Raw genomic sequence first — 20,229 nt, 5'->3', positions numbered from 1 at the left:
CAGCAATGTCCACAATAGCCAAACTATGGAAAGAACCTAGATGTCCATCAACAGATGAATTGATAAAGAATATGTGGTATATATATACACAATGGAATACTATGAAGCCATCAAAAGAAATATTCTGATCATTTTTATCTTGATGAGTGTGTGTGTATGTACCTCTGTCTTTCATGTAATGACTTCCCCAACAGTCTGATGGTTTTGAACCTAAAAGACTATTAGAAAATAAAGCACTACAATCCTTTCTCATCACAGCATGCTGGGCTTACTCACTGATGATATTTCTTCTGGATATCTTCACCACTAATTCCCATATAGAATACTCTCAAAATGCCATTTATCCTTTTCCTTTTAAGTGATCATATCTTAAAATTTCTATCTACCAAAAATTTCTTTTTTTTTTTTTTTCATCTATGAATTCCTCCTCTGGTCTCTTTCCCAACTTCGTTACACTTATACAGACTCCCCCCTCCTCCTCCTTCTCCTTCTCCTCCTTCTCCTTCTTCTTTTAATTTGACTTAGTTGACATAGAGCACAGTATTGTTTTCTGGAGTAGAATTCTGTGTTTAACTACTTACATACTAAAACAAGTGTTCATCACAAGATGTACCATCTTTAATATGCATTACGAAACTAGTCCATCTTCCACCCCAACCCTCTATCAATGCTCAGTTTGTTCTCTATATTTAAGAGTCTTTTATGGCTTGCTAGAAAGGTTGATTCCTAGTTAATTTATTGTTTTTGGTACAGTTTCAAATGAGATCAATTCCTTCATTTCTTTTTTTCTTTCTGCTTTATTTTTTCTGTTCTATTATTTCTGCTCTTTTTTTCCACTCTATAGATATGCAAGAGATTTCTGAAAATTGATTTTATATACTGTGGCTATGCAGAATTCATGTATTAGTTCTAGCAATTTTCTGGTAGAATAGCTGTAAATGGTGGAAGTTTTATGTCTTGTCAATTTGGAGTTTCTTCTTTTTTTTGTTCTTTGATTACTTATGCTGAGACTTACAGTACTATGTTGAACAACTTGTTTCTGACCTTAGGGTAAAAGATCATAGTGTTTTCCCATTAAGGATGATACTAGATGTGAGTCACTTATATATAGCCTTTATGATGTTGAAGTATGGTCTACCTATCCTGCATGGTTGAGGATTTTTATTAAGAAATAATAAAAAGAAATGATTCTCTAATTCTTCCAATGCTTTCTGTTCCTCTATTGACAGGATTATATGGTTCTTCTCCTTCCTTTTATTAATATGGTGTATGATGATGATCAATTTGTGAACATTGAACTATCCCTGCATCTCAGGAATAAATCCCACTTCATCCTGGTGAATATTTCTTTTAATTTATTGTTGAATTTAATTTTACTGAAAATTTTTACATTGATATTCATTAGTGATATTGAAATTTAATACTGTTTTTTAACAGGTCTCTCTCTGGTTCTGGAATCAAGGTGATACTGACTTAATAGAATGAGTTTGGAAATTTTCTTTCCATTTCTATCCCTTGGAGCAGTTGGAGAAGAATAGGTAACATTTTTTAAATTAAATTAAATTATTTATTTTCAGAAAAACAGTATTCATTATTTTTTTCACCACACCCAGTGCTCCATGCAATCCGTGCCCTCTATAATACCCAACACCTGGTACCCCAACCTCCTACTCCCCCCCGCCACTTCAAACCCCTCAGATTGTTTTTCAGAGTCCATAGTCTCTCATGATTTACCTCCCCTTCCAATTTACCCCAACTCCCTTCACCTCTCTAACACCCCTTGTCTTCCATGATATTTGTTATGCTCCACAAATAAGTGAAACCATATGATAATTGACTCTCTCAGCTTGATTTATTTCAATCAGCATAATCTCTTCCAGTCCCGTCCATGTTGCTACAAAAGTTGGGTATTCGTCCTTTCTGATGGAGGCATAATACTCCATAGTGTATATGGACCACATCTTCCTTATCCATTCGTCCTTTGAAGGGCATCTTGGTTCTTTCCATAGTTTGGCAACCATGGCCATTGCTGCTATAAACATTGGGGTACAAATGACCCTTCTCTTCATGACATCTGTATCTTTGGGGTAAATACACAGGAGTGAAATTGCAGAGTAATAGGGAAGTTCTATTTTTAATTTCTTGAGGAATCTCCACACTGTTCTCCAAAGAGGCTGCACCAACTTGTATTCCCACCAACAGTGGAAGAGGGGTCCCCTTTCTCCACATCCTCTCCAACACATGTTGTTCCCTGTTTTGTTAATTTTGGCCATTCTAACTTGTGTATGGTGATATCTCAATGTGGTTTTAATTTGAATCTCCCTGAGGGCTAGTGATGATGTACATTTTTTCATGTGTCTGATAGCCATTTGTATGTATTGATTGGAGAAGTGTCTATTCATATATTCTGCCCATTTTTTGATATGTTTGCCTTTTTCATGTGTGTTGAGTTTGAGGAGTTCAACTTTTGGGACTTCATCAAAATCAAAAGCTTCTGCACAGCAAAAGAAACAGTCAAAAAAAACAAAGAGGCAACCCACGGAATGGGAGAAGATATTTGCAAATGACAGTACAGACAAAAGTTTGATATCCAGGATCTCGAGTAGGTAACTCTTATTTAAATATCTGGTATAATTCCCTTGGGAAGTCATCAAGTCCTGGACTTTTGTTTATTGGGAGATTTTTGTTCACTGATTCAATTCCTTTGCTTGTTATGGGTCTGTTCCCATTTTCTATTTCTTTTTGGTTCACGTTTGTAGTTTGTAGGTTTCTAGGAATGTAACTGTTTCTTCCAGGTTTCCCAGTTAGTTGACATAATTTTTCATAGTATTCCCTTATGATTATTTGTATTTCTGTAGTGCTGATTGCCTTCTCTTTCCATTCATTAGTGACTTAAATTATTTTTTTCTGCTTTCTTTTTGATAAGTCTGACTTGGGATTATAAATTTTATTAATTCTTTAAAAGAATAAATTCTTAGTTTTGTTAATCTGATCTATTTTGTTGTGTTGTTTTGTTTGTTTGTTTCTGTATCATTTATTTCTACACTGGCTATATTATTTCCTTCTTCTGTTGGCTTTAGGCTTCATATGCCTTTCTTTTTCTTATTCATTTAGGTATAAAGTAAGGCTGTGTATTTAAGACCTTTCTAAATTCTTAAGGTAGGCCTGTATTGCAATATACTTCCTTCTTACAACTGCTTTGCTGCATTATAAAACTTTTGGACTTTGTGTTTTCATTTTCATTTGCTTCCATTTTTTTCTATTTCTTCATTAATTTCCTGGTTAGCTCATTCATTCTTTAATAAGATGTTCTTTAACCTCCATGTATTTGTGGTTTTGCAAGTTTTTTCATGTGGTTGACTTAGGTTTCATAGTGTTGTGATCTGAAAAAATTCATGGTATGATCTCAATCATTTTGTATATATTGAGGGCTGATCTGTGACCCAGATTGTGATCTGTTCTAGAGAATGTTTCATGTGTTCTCAAAAAAAAAATGGGTATTCTCCTGCTTTAGGCTGTGATGTACTGAATTTATGTCAAGTCCATCTGGTCCAGGGTGTCATTCAGAGCCATTGTTTTCTTGTTGATTTTCTGCTTAGGTGATCTGTTCATTGCTATAAGGGGGTGTTAACAACCCCTAGTATTATTTTATTATTATTAATGAATTTGTTTTAATTTACATTTAATTGATTTATATATTTGGGGGCATAAATATTTACAATTGTTAGATCTTCTTGTTGGATAAAACTCTTAATTATGACAAAATGCCGTTCTTCATCTCTAGTTAAAGTGTCTGTTTAAAATATATTTTGTCTGATATAAGTATGGTTACTATAGCTTTATTTTGATGTCCATCATCATGATAGATTATTCTCCATCCTCTTACCTTCAGTCTGAAGGGGTGTGTGTGCGTGTGTATGTATACACACACACAGTTGTGGGTAGACACACTATGGACTATTACTAAACCATTGAACGTGAAATATTACCATTTGCAGTGTCATAAATGTTATGCTAAGTGAAATAAGTCAATGTGAGAATGAGAATCATCCTATGATTTCATTTATATGTAGAAATTAAGAAAAAAAAATCTGGGTCATTGCGGATGGGAAAAATAAAATAAGATCAAAACAGATGGAGACAAATCATAAAAGACTTTACCTACAGGAAACAAACTGAAGTATTATGTAGAGAAGGTGGGTGCATGATGGGGTAACTGGACGATGGGCATTAAAGTGGGCACATGATTTAATGAGCAGTAGATGTTATATGTAACAGATAAATAACTGAACTATACCACTGAAACTTATGATACACTGTATGTTAATCAAATTTGAATATAATAAAAATATAAAATAAAAAGAATTTCTTGTAGGCAATATATAGATGTACTATTTTCAATCTATTCTGACATTCTGTCTTTTGATTGGATAATTTAACTCATTTTCATTCAAAATTATTATTGATAGGTATGAATTTAGTTCTATTTTGTATTCTGTAGAGTTGGGGTTTCTGGTGATGTTCTCTGGTCCTTTCTCATCTTCATTTTTGTTTTGTATTGTTTTGCTTTGTTTTGTTTCCCACCACTCAACTCAAAAAGTCACCTTTAAAATTTTTGCAAGTCTAGTTTAGTGGTCATGAACTCCTTTAATGTTTATGTGTTTGGGAAATTTCATCTCTCCTATTATGAATGATGGCCTAGTGGATAAAGAATTCTTAGCTGTATATTTTTCCAATTCAACATATTCAGTATTTCTTCCACTATTTTCAAGGCCTGCCATATTTCTGTGGACAGATATGCCAACCTGATCTGTTTTCCTTTTAAAGGCATTGGCTTTTTTTTTTCTGCTTTCAGCATTCTTTCCTTGTCTGTAGAGCTTGTGAATTTGAATGTGAGGTGCCTTGGTAACGGTCAGCTTTTGTTGAATTTAATGGGAGTTCTCAGATTTTGAGGTCTGTGTTTTCTCCAGATTAGGGAATCATCCAGTTATAATTTGTTTGAATAAACTTTCACCACTTTTTCTCTCTCTCTTCATCTTCTGGGACTTCTATGATATTAATGTTATTACATTCTAATAAGTAACCATTCCCTAACTTTCACTTTGTGTTCCATGACTCTTGTTTCCTTCTTCTTTTCAGCTTCATTATTTTCCATAATATTTTCATCTAGATTACTAAGTTACCCCTCTGTTTTGTCCATCTTCATTTTTATGAACTCTGCTTGGAATTGCATGTCAGTTATAGCATTTTTAATTTCAGCTTGACTAGATGTTAGCTCTTTTATCTTTGCAGTAAGAGATTTTCTAATGTCTTCTATGCTTTTCCCAAACCCAACTACTATACATATAGTCATTGTTTTAAGTTCTAGATCAGACAAATTATTTATATCTGTATTGATTAAATCTCTGGCCATGAGTTCTGCTTCCTGCTATTTCTTTTGGGATGAATTTTTCCCTCTCGTCATTTGGTCCAGAAGAGAAAAGAAGAAATAAATAAAACAAAACAACCAACCACCCAAACAAACAAACAAACAGAACCAAGAACAACAAAAACAAAGGGAAAAAAAATCTATGTCCTTCGTGTGTTTTGGGCTACTTGTTAAAAAAACAAAAACAAAAACAAACAAATAGATGAAAGAACCCTCTAGATTCCAACATAAATAATAATGATGATGATGTAATAATAAGAAAGTAAAAATAAACATAAATTATATAGATATACAAAGTGTATATATATAAATAAAAATGAAAATAGATAAAAAATAAAATGAATTTTTAAAAATGAGAAACTAGGAGAAAAATAATATTAAAAAACAAAGAGTAAAGTAAAATAGCACCTAGATATTATTTTCTCCTAGAGCTGAAGCTTTGCAGCGCTTTATGGTTATTAACATTCTGTGAGCAAGTTCTTCATTGTGATCTTCAGGACGAAAGACCTGTTGTGCTGATTCTCAGTGGATTTGCCCTAGTGGAAATGCACCTAGGGCAGGGACTGTTGTAAGCAGCTCTGGTATCCATGTTTTTCTGTTTGTTTGTTTTTTGTTTGTTTGTTTGTTTGTTTCTGTTTAGCACTGGTGGGTGGGATGAATACTGTGGTGATTTGCTCTCTAGCTTTGGAGATGAAATTTTGTGCCACCCCACTATTCAGGGAGCCCCACATAAGAGAAATAAATCACTCCTGTGTGGTTTGTTTCCATTAGAACCCCACCTTCACTTTGTCTGTGACAGGTTTTTATCTCAGGCATATGACTAACTTACACATCTCCATATTTTAGGGCCTGGCATTGTGTGGACCACTGCTGATCCTTTAGAAGAGGGTCTCACCAGGCTTTTGCTGTTTGCTGAGTTGTCTCAAGAGAAGTGGTAACACCGTTGTGTAGCTTCACAGTTTATAACAAAACAGAGCAGAAATCCAGTGCCAACACTCGCTGCTCTCAGCTGGCTCCCTCTCCCTTATCTCTGAGAACATCGCAGCTCTAAGGAGCCAGCCATTCTTTTAACCCAGGGAATCCTCAGACCATAGTGTCACACCTGTGAGTCCACGTCACTTTGAAACCTAAGTATCCTTAAGCAGGACACTGTAGTAACCTTCTAAAAGTTCAGATTTTGTCCTCCACTGCTTCTAATACTTTTCTATAGCCTCCATAATCAGGATCCCTCCCCACTGCCTTATCCACAGCTATATCTCTGGTCATTTTTCTACTTGTAGATTTGCAGTTTTTGTTCTTTCAGACCTTGAATTGATTTATTCAGTTTTCACAATGATTTCACAACTATACAGCTGTGTTAAAGGAATTAGATAAGTTTAAGGCCCCCCTAATTCTCCATCATGTTAAGTCCTCCTTAACATGAAAAACATGTTAAAACATGAAAAAAACATTCTTCTACTTGTTTAATATTATGTTAACTGAGTTTTATGACAGAGGGGGGACACATATATTTGTTGAACTCACATTTATTTAGAATGAAATGAGTTTTAAATACACAAAAACAAAAAAAAGGAACAAGTAAAAAAAGATGTGTCATAACACAGTGCATAATATCATGTAACTATTGGGAAACAGATGAACAGAATGCAAATATTTTTTCAAAGAACTTGAACAGAGTCATGTAAATTACAAAAAATTAAAGACTAAGTTCTTTTGAAAAGTGTTTACCTAAACTAGTGTTTTTGGAAGTTATGTGAGAAGGAAGAATAAAATTGTTTCTGTGAAAATAGTATTAGGCAAAAATAATTCATTGTATATTTCTGCAGAAAAAAAAGGAGGAAAAAATGACACTTGCCATGAAGCTTGATTTGGCAGGCTTTTTGAGCAGAAATCAAAGGATATGAATATATATCTGAAGTATGACTTGATAGGCTACTATAATTTCAGAAATATTGGGCTTAATTATTAAACAAGCATCCCCTAAGAGTCATAAAATTATATTCAAATGAGTCTGTAATTTAATTCATTTATATTGATTTATAATGACTACAAATAAGGTACAACTTCTGATTTTGTTAATAGTTAAATTTATGTAATGAAATAAAATATACATATCTTAATAAAGTCATTACAAAAATGACTAATACTCACAAATTTACATATTTTTTAAAAGATTTTATTATTTATTTGACAGAGAGAGATCACAAGTAGGCAGAGAGGCAGGCAGAGAGAGAGGAGGAAGCAGGCTCCCTGCTGAGCAGAGAGCTGGATACGGGACTCAATCCCAGGACCCTGAGATCATGACCTGAGCTGAAGGCAGTGGCTTAACCCACTGAGCCACCCAGGTGCCCACAAATTTACATATTTCTATAAAATATTTTTAAATATTTGGACATAGATGTTAGGCTTATAAAATTTTATCTATGAGGAAAAAAATGTGAGTTTTTTAAAATAAGTATTAATTATTGTTTTTCGATTTTTTAAAAAGAGTAATCATTTGAAAAAGAGTGCAGGATCCCAGGATCCTGGGATCACGACCTGAGCGAAAGGCAACCTCTTAACAGACTGAGCCACTCTGATTATTATTACTATTTTATTTTTGTTATTTTTTAATTATTTTATTTTACTTTTTAAAATTATTTATTTTACTATTTTATGTTGCAGTGTCTCCTTAATAAATCACAATGTAATTTAAAGAACAAATTAATAAGAATTTATTTTTTATACTTTATGTGTGTCTATCTTTAGGGGAAACTAAATTAATGCCCCATGGAATATAATAACCAAACTTCTACAGATTTCTTCTTATTGGGGTTGTTTCCACCATCAAGAACTGGCTTATTCTTCTTCATTCTCATTGTTCTCATTTTCCAAATGGCTCTTTTTGGCAACCTGTCCATGATCATCCTCATCCTTGTGGATACCCATCTCCACACACCAATGTATTTTCTACTTAGTCAGCTCTCCCTCATGGACCTAAACTTCATCTCCACTATTGTCCCCAAGATGGCTTTTGATTATCTCTTTGGGAATAAGACTATTTCTTTCATTTGGTGTGGGGTTCAGAGCTTCTTCTTCTTGACTTTAGCGGGTGGAGAGGGATTATTATTGGCTTCAATGGCCTACGATCGCTATGTGGCTATTTGTTTTCCTCTCCACTACCCCATTCATATGAGTAAAAGAATATGTGCTTTGATGATAATAGGATGTTGGACAATGAGCTCAATCAACTCCTGTGCCCACACTGCATATGTCCTCAATATATCTTACTGTCGATCCAGGACTATCAACCATTTCTTCTGTGATGTTCCTGCCATGTTGACTCTGGCCTGCATGGACACCTGGGTCTATGAGTACACAGTGTTTGTGAGCACCACCCTGTTCCTTGTGTTTCCTTTCATTGGCATTGTATGTTCTTATGGCCGGGTTCTCTTTGCCATTTACCACATGCGGTCAGCAGAGGGCAGGAAGAAGGCCTATTCAACCTGCAGCACCCATCTCACTGTGGTGACTTTCTACTATGCACCCTTTGCTTACACATATTTACGTCCAAGATCCTTCCGCTCTCCAACAGAGGACAAGGTTTTGGCTGTCTTCTACACCATCCTGACCCCCATGCTCAACCCCATCATCTACAGCCTGAGAAACAAAGAGGTGATAGGGGCCCTGAGAAGAGTTATTCAGAGGATATGCTCTGTAAAAATGTAGAGAAAGTTCTCATTAGTCCTCTGGTAAGAAGTAGATTACTTGCACCTTGTATAGTCCTTAGCAATATTATTCCAGGATTAAGGCAGGGACTAAAATAATTTAGGAGATTAAAATAATTGAGCTTTGACAAAATGTATATTCTTTATCACTTTTTCTGTTTTCTTTGTGATAATTTTTGAATAAAGAAAAAGGTCATCATTTCCTCCTAACTTGTGGGCAATAAGGTTTTGCTAATATGTAGAAGTTAAAATGGAAACAATTCAGCTTGATGGGGTTATCCAGTACATTACTTTAAATATACATAGTATATATCCTTAAAATAATTAAAAGAGAACAAAACAACAATACATGTAACACCATTGCCAGATTTCTATTAAAAAAATACACCTTGTATCTACTTATCAATATTGATAGATGAATATTTGTTTTATTTCTATTAAAGTTTACTCTTAAATAATGAACACTGGTTCTCCTAATTCCCAGTTTTCAGAGAATGATAGATATAGAGATTAAGGATAAATTTATAAACATGAAAATTATAAACTTATAAACATGAACATAGAAGTCCTCCCACATTAGAAAGTATATTAACTAGCCATCAGGGAGATTCAAATTAAAACTACATTGAGATATCATTTTACACCAGTTAGAATGGCCAAAATTAGCAAGACAGGAAACAACATGTGTCGGAGAGGATGTGGAGAAAGGGGAATCCTCTTCCACTGTTGGTGGGAATGCAAGTTGGTGCAGCCTCTTTCGAGAACAGTGTGGAGATTCCTCAAGAAATTAAAAATAGAACTTCCCTATGACCCTGCCATTGCCCTCCTGGGTATTTACCCCAAAGATACAGATGTCGTGAAAAAAAGTGCCATCTCTACCCCAATGTTTATAGGAGCAATGGCCACAGTTGCCAAACTGTGGAAAGAACCAAGATGCCCTTCAACGGATGAATGGATAAGGAAGATGTGGTCCATGTACACTATGGAGTATTATGCCTCCATCAGAAAGGAAGAATACCCAACTTTTGTAGCAACATGGATGGGACTGGAAGAGATTATGCTGAGTAAAATAAGTCAAGCAGAGAGAGTCAATTATCATATGGTTTCACTTATTTGTGGAGCATAAAAAAAAGCATGGAGGACATGGGGAGTTAGAGAGAAGAGGGTTGGGGTAAATTGGAAGGGGAGGTGAGTCATGAGAGACTATGGACTCTGAAAAACAATCTGAGAGGTTTGAAGTGGCGGGGGAGTGGGAAGTCGGGGTACCAGGTGGTGGGTATTATAGAGGGAACGGATTGCATGGAGCACTGTGTGTGGTGAAAAAATAATGATACTGTTATGCTGAAAATAAATAAATGAAAAAAATGCTAAAAAAAAGAAAGTATATTAAGTTTATATATCTTATGAAAGGGACCCTGGGTAAATCTAGATGACTCATAAGAAAACAACCTATTACAGGTATACCACATAGAAATAATTATGATTGGGTTCTTATTTTTTAAGAAGAACCATAGTATAAAAGAATTGATGGAAGTTACGTACTGTATAGTGCTGAGTAAAAAATCAGAGCCACTTCCAAAGCATTCCTCTAAGCACTGAAATTTACATCCCCCAAAGACATGGTTGACCTTTGTTGAAGATAATTTATGTTACGGATATTTCATTATACATTTTGTATTCTCATAACTCTAATCAATGAGAATTGGGGGTTTGATTTGGGTGAATTATGTACCACAGTTATATATAATTTTATATATTTTATTTATATAATAATAAATTATATATATATACATATATATTTAATATATATATATTCCTTATTATCTCTTTCCTCAGAAAATAGAGAATATAACAGAATTAGCCCATCAACAGTGATGGTTATATATATATATATATATATATATATATATATATATTTGTATATATATGTATATACATATATATGTAAGTATGTTTCATGTTTATATATATTTTTGTATATATGTATATACATATATATGTAAGTATGTTTCATGTTTATATATATTTTTGTATATATGTATATACATATATATGTATGTATGTTTCATGTATGTGTGTGTGTGTATATATATATATATAACCATCACTGTTGATGGGCTAATTCTGTTATATTCTCTATTTTCTGAGGAAAGAGATAAATAAGGAAGCTAGAATAAAAATGCAAGAAGCTTTGTATTATCCCAAACATGACAGTGACTTATCACTGATGTATTCAAATTGGAAATAATAATTTTCTTCAAAAATAAAGATCCACATTCTAGAATGTATATATAAGTTTGGATATTTTTATACTAAAACTAAGTGAGCCTTTAGAAATTTATAGACTGTTAACTGATTATGAGCTTGATTTGTAATGGCATATGTATGAATTTCCCGAAAATATATAATGGGAAATATTCTCATCACAAGAAACTATATGATAGGGGCGCCTGGGTGGCTCAGTGCGTTAAAGCCTCTGCCTTCAGCTCATGTCATGATCTCAGGGTCCTGGAATCAAGCCCCATGTCAGGCTCTCTGCTCAGCACGGAACCTGCTTCCCCCCTCTCTCTATCTCTGCCTCCCTCTGCCTGCTTATAATCTATCTCTCTGTGTCAAATAAATAAGTAAAATCTTTTAAAAAATAAAGAAACTATATGATAATATGGTAATATTTTCAAAAGTAAGCATTTTCTTGAGATGGAATGCTTACTTTTTATCACATAACATAATTTTCAAATCTGCAAAAAAGAAGATATTCACTGCTTAATTTCAGGGACCAAATTCTCATTAAACATTTACCAGCAAGCTTTTTCCATTAAATTATTTTGGGATTTGAAATGTGATTATCTAGGTTCTTAACTAAAGGGAATTCATTTTTTAACGAAAGTAAATTCAGTCCAACTTAAAAACAAAATACTATATTAAACAAAAGTGAAGGGTAAGGAGCTAAGATGACACTTTAGTAAGAGATCCTATGCTCATCTCATTCTTTGAACTCAACTAGGTGTCTATCAAATCATTCTTAATACCCTAGAAATTGGCTTGAGGACTGATTGAACAAATTCCACAAATAAAAGAATAGGCTGCATTGAGGAAGGTAGGGAGTACAGAGTTGTGGCTTGCAGGGCAAATAGATCATGAGTGCTATGGAAGGGAGAAAGCCCTATGCACAGAGAATGTCCAAGGAAATGTTCATGGAGAAGACTTCCTCTAACCCATTGGCTGGAGAAAGGAGAGGGGTTCAGTTTTCACAACCAGCTAGGGATTGAAGACTAGAGTTAAAAGGTCTGCAAACTTGACTGAGATAGATCCATGCATGTGCTACGCTACTCATGCAGAGAAGGCAGGCAAGCAGCCAGAGGCAGAGAGAATGATCTGAGGACTACCTGGGACACATGGGGGCAGATTTTTCATTTCTGTAACATATTTATGAAAGGTAACTTTCATGGAGACACCACTCTGGAGACAAAGGAGCCAGCCAGTACCATTTTCGTCCCCTGAACTTCAGCATAAATGTAGAGCCACCTGCCCGGGGCAGTTGCACCCCAACACTGGTTGCTGAACCTGCTAGCTCCTAATCTCATGTCCCTGCACTCTGGCACAACTGAACTTCTAAGTAAAACCTACCTCAATCCCAACATAAGGAGACTCTCTCCCAGAAAACCACTGCAGGTCCCTGCTCACATTATATTCCTAAAGCCTGGATTTTTGTTTCTTGATTTGTTTTTGTTTTGTTTTGTTTTGTTTAAATTTATTTATTTTATTTAGAGTGGGAGAGAAAAAAGAGAGAGAGACAATGCAAGGTGAGGGTACAGGGAGAGGGATAAGCAACCTCCCCACTGAGCAGAGAGCCCAATGCAGGGCTCCGTCTCAAGACCAGTCTTAGTCTCAAGACCATGACCTTAGCCAAAATTGGAAATCAGAAAATTATTTGATTGAGCCACCCAGGTGCCTCAAAAGCCTGCAGTTTTAAAAGTCAGCAAGCTTGGGGAATGGATGAAGATGTCATATATATATATGTATATATATATATATATATATATACATATATATATATAGTCGGATACTACTCATTCGTCAGGAGATGAAATCTTTTCATTTGCAATGCTGTTGATGGTACTAGAGGGTATTATGTTAAGAGAAAAAAGTCAATTAGGTAACGGGAATCATATGATCTCACCGATATGTGGAATTTAAGAAACAAACCAGGGGATCATAGGGGAATAGAGGAAAAATAAAACAAGACAAAATCAGAGAAAGAGATAAACTATAAGAGACTCAAACATAGGAAACAAAGTGAGGGTTGCTGGAGAGGAGGGGATTGGAGGGATAGAATTTCTGGGTGATGGACATTAAGGGGGTACATGAAGTAAGGAGTACTGGGTATTATATAAGACTGATCAATCATTGACCCCCTACACCTGAAACTAATAATATATGTTAATTACTTAAATTTAAAAAAAATAGCAAACTTGGCTGAGATTGAACCCTGAAGGCACTGTGCAAATCATGGGTAGAAGGGAGATAAGTAACCCAGAGTCAGAGAAGATGAAAACAATGACTGAAAATGTTCCAGGACACAGAGGGGAGATCATTGACTCTTCTAGGAGTGCTTCCCTGAAAACATCAAGCATGGAGACCCCTCTCCTGAGGAAAAGGATGGCTGAAACAATTTCTTTCCCCCACTTCTGGGGTAGACAACAGGAGGCAAAAAGCACAGGGACTACACTGTCTACCTAATCTGTTTACATTGGGTCCTGCACCCCTGCATTCTAGAAACACTACCTTTTCTGGTCAAAATAGCCTTAGTTCCAGCATGGAAAGCCCCTTTCACACAAAACCAGCAAAAGAACCTGTCCACACCAAGTCTACTGATCATAGAGATTTCCTAGGCTTCAGTTCTAATAGTAATAACACAAGTTCTCATTTAACAAGCAGTCCAGATCACACCTAGTTAAATTCCCACACTCTGACCAAGAACCAAACTGTCCACTGCGGGCAAGGACAACCTCTTCAGATTACTGGTCCAAAGTATATAGCAGCCAAAATCTCCAATGGAATGCATGCACCACACACCAGAGATACCCTCTGAAACACAAGACCATGGAAACTATACAATTTCTTTATCATAAAACCATTACTCTCAAGGGCAGGAATCAAACAGGATTTTGTAACACAGAGATGAAGACAGAGACATTTACAAAAGCCAAGATAGTGGAACTAATCACAAATGAAAAAACACAAGGTTACAGTGAGAGACCTGAGTGGAATTGATATAAGTAATAGGCCTGATGGAGAATTTGAAGCAACAGCCATAAGGGCACTCACTGGGCTTGAGAAAAGAATGGAAGGGAGGCCCTTACTGCAGGGATAAAATGGTTAAAAAAAAGAGAAACAGTCAGAAATGAAACTTGGGATACCTGGGTGGCACTGTTGGTTAAATGTCCAACTCTTGATTTTGTCTCAGGTCACCATTTCAGGGTCTGGAGATCAAGTATGTGTAGGTCTTCACAGTCAGTGGGGGATTTGTTTCTCTCTCTCTCTCTAACTTTCTCCCTGATTGTGTTATTCCTCTCTAAAATAAATAATTCTTTTAAAAAAGAAAGAAATGAAAACTAGAGTAACTGAGATTCAAAACACACTGAATTCAATGAACACAAGGATAGAAGAAGCAGAGGAATTATTAAGTGAAATAAAAAATAAAATACTAGAAAGTAATGAAGCTTAATAACAGAGAGAGAGAGAGAAGTATTATAGAACTTGAGAACAGTCTTAGGGAACTTAGTGACTCCATCAAGCATAATGACATTCATAACATAGAAGTCTCAAAGGAAAGGAGGAAACTGGGGCAGATGTATATTGAGAAAAATATAGCTGAAAACTTCCCTAATTTGATGAAGGAAACAGACATGTAGATCCAGGAGGCACAAAGAATCCTAACAAAAGCAAGAAAAAAGCAAGCCAAACCAACACATGCTGTAGTTAAATTCATGAGCTATAGTGATACAGACAAAAGTGGGTACCAGGTGATGGGTATTATAGAGGGCATGGATTGCATGGAGCACTGGGTGTAGTGCAAAAATAATAAATACTGTTATGCTGAAAATAAATAAAAAATAAATTTAAAAAATTGAAAAAAAATAAATTTTATAAAAAGTGTTAAAAGAACAAAGAAAACAAGTCTCAATCTTACAAGGGAAGACACATCCCGCTAGCTCTGGATCTCTGAACAGAAACTTGGGAAGTCAGAAGGAAGTAATAGGATATATTCATCTTGCTGAATGAGAAAAATCTGTAGCCAAGAATACCCTATCCAGGGAGGCTGGATAAATAGAAGGAGTAATAAAGAGTTCCCCAGACACACAAAAACCAAAGGATCTTGTAACCACTAAATCAGTCCTACAAGAAATAATACAGAGAACTCTGAGTGGAAAGACAAGACCAAAGCTGTTAAAGACTAGATGGAGAGAACCTTCAGAGAAAAATGACAAAACAAGTAATAAAAGGGCATTAAATACATATCCATCAATAACCACTCTAACTGTAAATGGATTAAACACTCCAATAAAAGTGTGTCTTTTTATAAAATCCATACAAAAAAGCAAAACAAAAATATTGATCTATATGCTGCCTACAAAAGGCTCATTTTATATCTAAAGACACCTGTGGGATTGAAAGTGAGAGGATGAAAAAATATTTATCATGTAATGGATATATTAAAAAAACAGATTTGCAATAGTTATATCAGACAATCTAGATACTAAGCAGAAGACTATAGAAAAATATGGATAAGAACACTATCATAATAAAAGTAACTATTCAAGAAGAAGATCTAACAACCATAAATGTTTATACCCCCAACATGAGAACACCCAAATATATAAAACATTAAGAAACATAAACATATATAATAACAAAATAATAATAAGGGACATTCACATTGCACTTACCTCAAAGGACAAATCAGCTAAAGAGAAAATCAACATGGTAACAATGACTTTGAAAGACAAATAGGACCAGATAGTCCTAACAGATATATGCAGAACATTACATCCTCAAGCAGCAGAATACATATTCTTTTCAAGTGCATATGAGAAATTATCCAGAAAAGAATACTAGATCACAAATCAGGCCACAACAAGAAAAAAAAAAAAAAGAAAAAACAGTTATGATCACATCCTACATATTTTCCAACCACAAAGCAATGAAACTTGAAGGCAACCCCCCCTACCCGCACACACACGAAAAAATGTTCATAAATACATGGTGGTTGAACAATATGCTACTAAACAATGAATGGATCTACCAGGAATTCAAAGAAGAAATTAAAAAAGAAATACGTAGAAACACATGAAAATAAAGCAATAGTCCAAAAACTTGGGATGCAGCCTAAATGGTCAGAAGAGGAAATTATATAGCAGTGCTGGCTTACCTCAAAAAGCAACAATAATCTCAAATAAACAACTTTCTTTACTTTTAAAGTAGCTAGGATAGATACTATAAAGCCTAAATCCAGCAGAAAATGAGAAAAAAAATAAAGATTAGAGCAGAAACAAATGATATAGAAACTTAAAGAATAAATGAATTCAATGAAACCAGGTACTGGATCTCTGAAAAATTAATCAAATTGCTAAGTCCTTAGCCAGACATATTAAAGAAAGGGATAAAGGACCCAAATAAATAAAACCACTAATGAGACAGAAGAAATAACAATTAATACCACCAAAATACAATGATTATAAAAGAATATTAGGAAAAACTATACACCAAACAACTGGACAACCTGGATGAAATAGATAAATTTCTACATAAATATCAACTACCAAAACTGGAATAGAAAGAAATAAAAAAATTTGAAAAGACTGATAACAAGCAAAGAAAATGAAGAAGTAATTAAAACTCCCCAGAAACAGAAATCTAGGGTCAGATGACTTTACATAATTCTACCAAACATTTAAAGAAAAATTAATACTTATTCTCAAATTATTCTAAAAAATCAAAATGTAAGGAAAACTTTTAAATTCATTCTAGAGGTCAGCATTCCCTCAGCAATACCCTGATAACAAAACCACATAAAGACTCCAGTAACAAAGAGAATGATAGCCCAGTATCTCTGATTAACATGGATGCAAAAATTCTCAGTAAAATACTAGCAAATACAATCCAACAGTACATTAAAAATATCATTCATCATGTTCAGTGGGATTTATTCCTGGCTTGCAAGGGTTGTTCGATATTGGGAAATATGTGAACATAATGCACCACATTAATAAAAGAAAGTATAAGAAACATATGATTCTTTCAATAAATGCAGAAGAAGCATTTTACAAAGCACAGCATCCAACTATTGGAAAAAATGAAGGACCACGTCAAGAGGAATGAACTTGGACTATTTTTCATAGACTATACACAAAGATAAACTGAAAATGGATGAAAGACCTTAATGTGAAACAGTAATCCATCAAAATCTTAGAATAGAATAGAGACAGCAACCTCTTTAACCACAGCGACAGAAACTTCTTGCTAGACACATCTCCAAAGGCAAGGGGAACCAAAGGGAAATTGAACTATAGGGATTTCATCAAAATACAAAGCTTTTTCAAAGAAAAGAAAACAGTCAACAAAACTAAAAAGCAATCTACAGAATGGTAAAAGATATTTGCTAATGACATTATCAGATAAAGGACTAGTATCCTAAATCTACAAAGAACTTCTCAAACACAACACCTAAAAAAACAAATAATCCAGTGGAGAAATGGACAGAAGGCATGAACAGACATTTCTTCAAAGAAGACATACAAATGGCCAACAGACACTTGGAAAAATGATACACATCACTTAGGATCAGGGAAATACAAATCAAAACCACAATGAGATACCACCTCACACCAGTCAGAATGGCTAAAATTGACAACAAATGTTGGGAAGAATGCAGAGAAAAGAGAACCCTCTTACACTGTTGGTAGGAATGCAACCTGGTGCAGCCACTCTGGAAAATAGTACAGAGCCTTCTCAAAAAGTTAAAAAAAATAGAACTAGTCTATGAGCTAGCAATTGCACTTGTAGGTCCTTGTGCAGAGGATACAAAATTAGTGATTTGATGGGGCACAAACACCCGAATGTTTATGGCTGCATTGTCCACTATAGCCAAACTGGAAAGAGCTTGATGTACACAATGGATGAATGGAGAAAGATGTTGTGTATAGACAATGAAATATTACTCAACCATAAAAAAATAATGAAATACTGCATTTGTAACAATGGGGATGGAAATAGAGGACATTATGCTAAATGAAATAAGTCAGTAAGAGAAAGACAAATACCATGTGATTTAACTGTTATGTGAAGCTTAAGAAACAAAACTGATGAACATAAGGAAAAAGAAGTAAGAATAAAGTAGGATAAAAATAGAGAGGGAGACAGACAAACCATAATGAATCAATTATAGAGAACAAATTGAAGGCTGCTGGAGGGGACATGGATAAGGTGATGGGGTAATTTGTTGATGTGAATTGATGAGGGCACTCTATATATTGAGCCCTGGGGGTTATATGCAACTGATGAATCACTAAATTCCAAACCTAAATTAATAATACACTCTAGGTTTACTAGCTTGAATTTAAATAAAACAAACAAACAAACAAAATAAGATAGAGGAATAAGTAATGCACTTGTCATGATGACATCACTAGGTAATGTGTGGAATTATTCAATCACTATATTGTACACCTAAAACTGATATAAAATTGTATGATAACTATACTTGAATTAAAATAAATTATACCAAAATAAAATAAAAATAAGATTCAGGTTTGTACTCAAAATCCCAGTGTAAATTTATTAGAGCCAGCCCCAGATATTTTTAAAATGAAGTTCTGGTCTTTGAAATATTGAATCCACTGGGGTAACTTTTAACAGCATGTCCATTAATGGGCTAAACCATTATCAATCCAGCATAGTGTAAAAGTAAAAGGATAAAATAAGAATCAATGTGCACTCCAGATTTAGTTAACTTGGCAAATCAAGTTACCTGCATCTTAGAGGATTCAACTAAAATAAAGAACACTAAAATTCTTAACATTCATCCCTGGAAAATTGATGCCTTTACACAGAACCCCAAAGTGTGTGGTTTTTGCTATTACTGAAAGGAGCCAGGATGGAGGATGGAGAGAAATGTCACAAAGGTGAGTGCTCCAGGCTCTCTTAGTCCTCTAGCCAGCTTTTGAAAAGTTCTAATTACCAAAGATGAGGTTCCAAGGAACAACAGCGCTTTTATCAAGCCTCCCTCTTAACTAACTCAGAAAAATAAATTGGGAATGAATCTGTGTTCTTATTGACACTGAGGCTACACTCTCAGTGTTCAACCCCACTGCTATAAAGCAGCCCCTTACTGAGAGTACTAAAATAGTTAAAATACCGGGGTCTCCAATAAACTTCAAAAGGTCTTATATCTAAACATACTTCCTTAGGTTTAGGCCCTTTTTAGAGATATTATTCTTTTTCTCCTTTTTTCCTTCGGCCCTATTGCCAGAAGGACAAGATTTATCTAAATATTTTGCTGGGGGTGCCTGGGTGGCTCAGTGGGTTAAAGTCTCTGCCTTTAGCTCAGGTCATGGTCTCAGGGTCCTAGGATCAAGCCCTGTATTGGGCTCTCAGCTCGGCAGAGAACCTGCTTCCTCCTCTGTCTCTGTCTGCCTCTCTGCCTACTTGTGATCTCTATCAAATAAATAAATAAAATCTTTTAAAAATTAAAATAAAATAAAATAAAACATTTTGCTGGATTTTCATTCTCTCAAACAGGAAAAAATAATTCTGAATTTGAAAGTAGTGACAAAGTAGCCAACCAAGTAAATTAAATAAACACAAGTCACATTTTAATTATCCATCTCTCATGATACTATAACTGAATCAGGGAAAAAAAGATCACTTGTTTCTCTTGGATACGTTACCGTCCCCTTTATGAGAAAAGTCTTCAGTCGATCTTGGAAGAATACACAGTGCACTTCCTGTCAATATTCAAGTAGATTTCTCAAAATTTTGCTGAAGAAGAGCCTGCTTCTCCCTCTCTCATTAGCCCTGTTTGTGCTCATTCTC

The 20,229-nt window shown here is 34.8% G+C and overlaps 1 protein-coding gene across 1 annotated transcript; it reads left to right on the top strand.

Moving 5' to 3' along the window:
* The first annotated feature begins 8,197 nt into the window (after window positions 1-8,197).
* Window positions 8,198-9,136, top strand: LOC116585526 (olfactory receptor 2L8-like). The gene has a single exon (XM_032334912.1). It carries the CDS (start codon window positions 8,198-8,200, stop codon window positions 9,134-9,136), a length of 939 nt encoding a protein of 312 aa, XP_032190803.1.
* The last annotated feature ends 11,093 nt before the right edge of the window (window positions 9,137-20,229 follow it).

The sequence above is a fragment of the Mustela erminea genome, chromosome 3, assembly GCF_009829155.1.
Source record: "Mustela erminea isolate mMusErm1 chromosome 3, mMusErm1.Pri, whole genome shotgun sequence".
NCBI lineage: Eukaryota > Metazoa > Chordata > Mammalia > Carnivora > Mustelidae > Mustela > Mustela erminea.
Note: the sequence above shows the minus strand (reverse complement) of the source record. Positions and strands in the feature narration are given on the sequence as shown.

Coding starts and splice junctions, on each gene's coding strand:
- LOC116585526 (XM_032334912.1), top strand. CDS start 8,198: ATGGAATATAATAACCAAACTTCTACAGATTTCTTCTTATTGGGGTTG.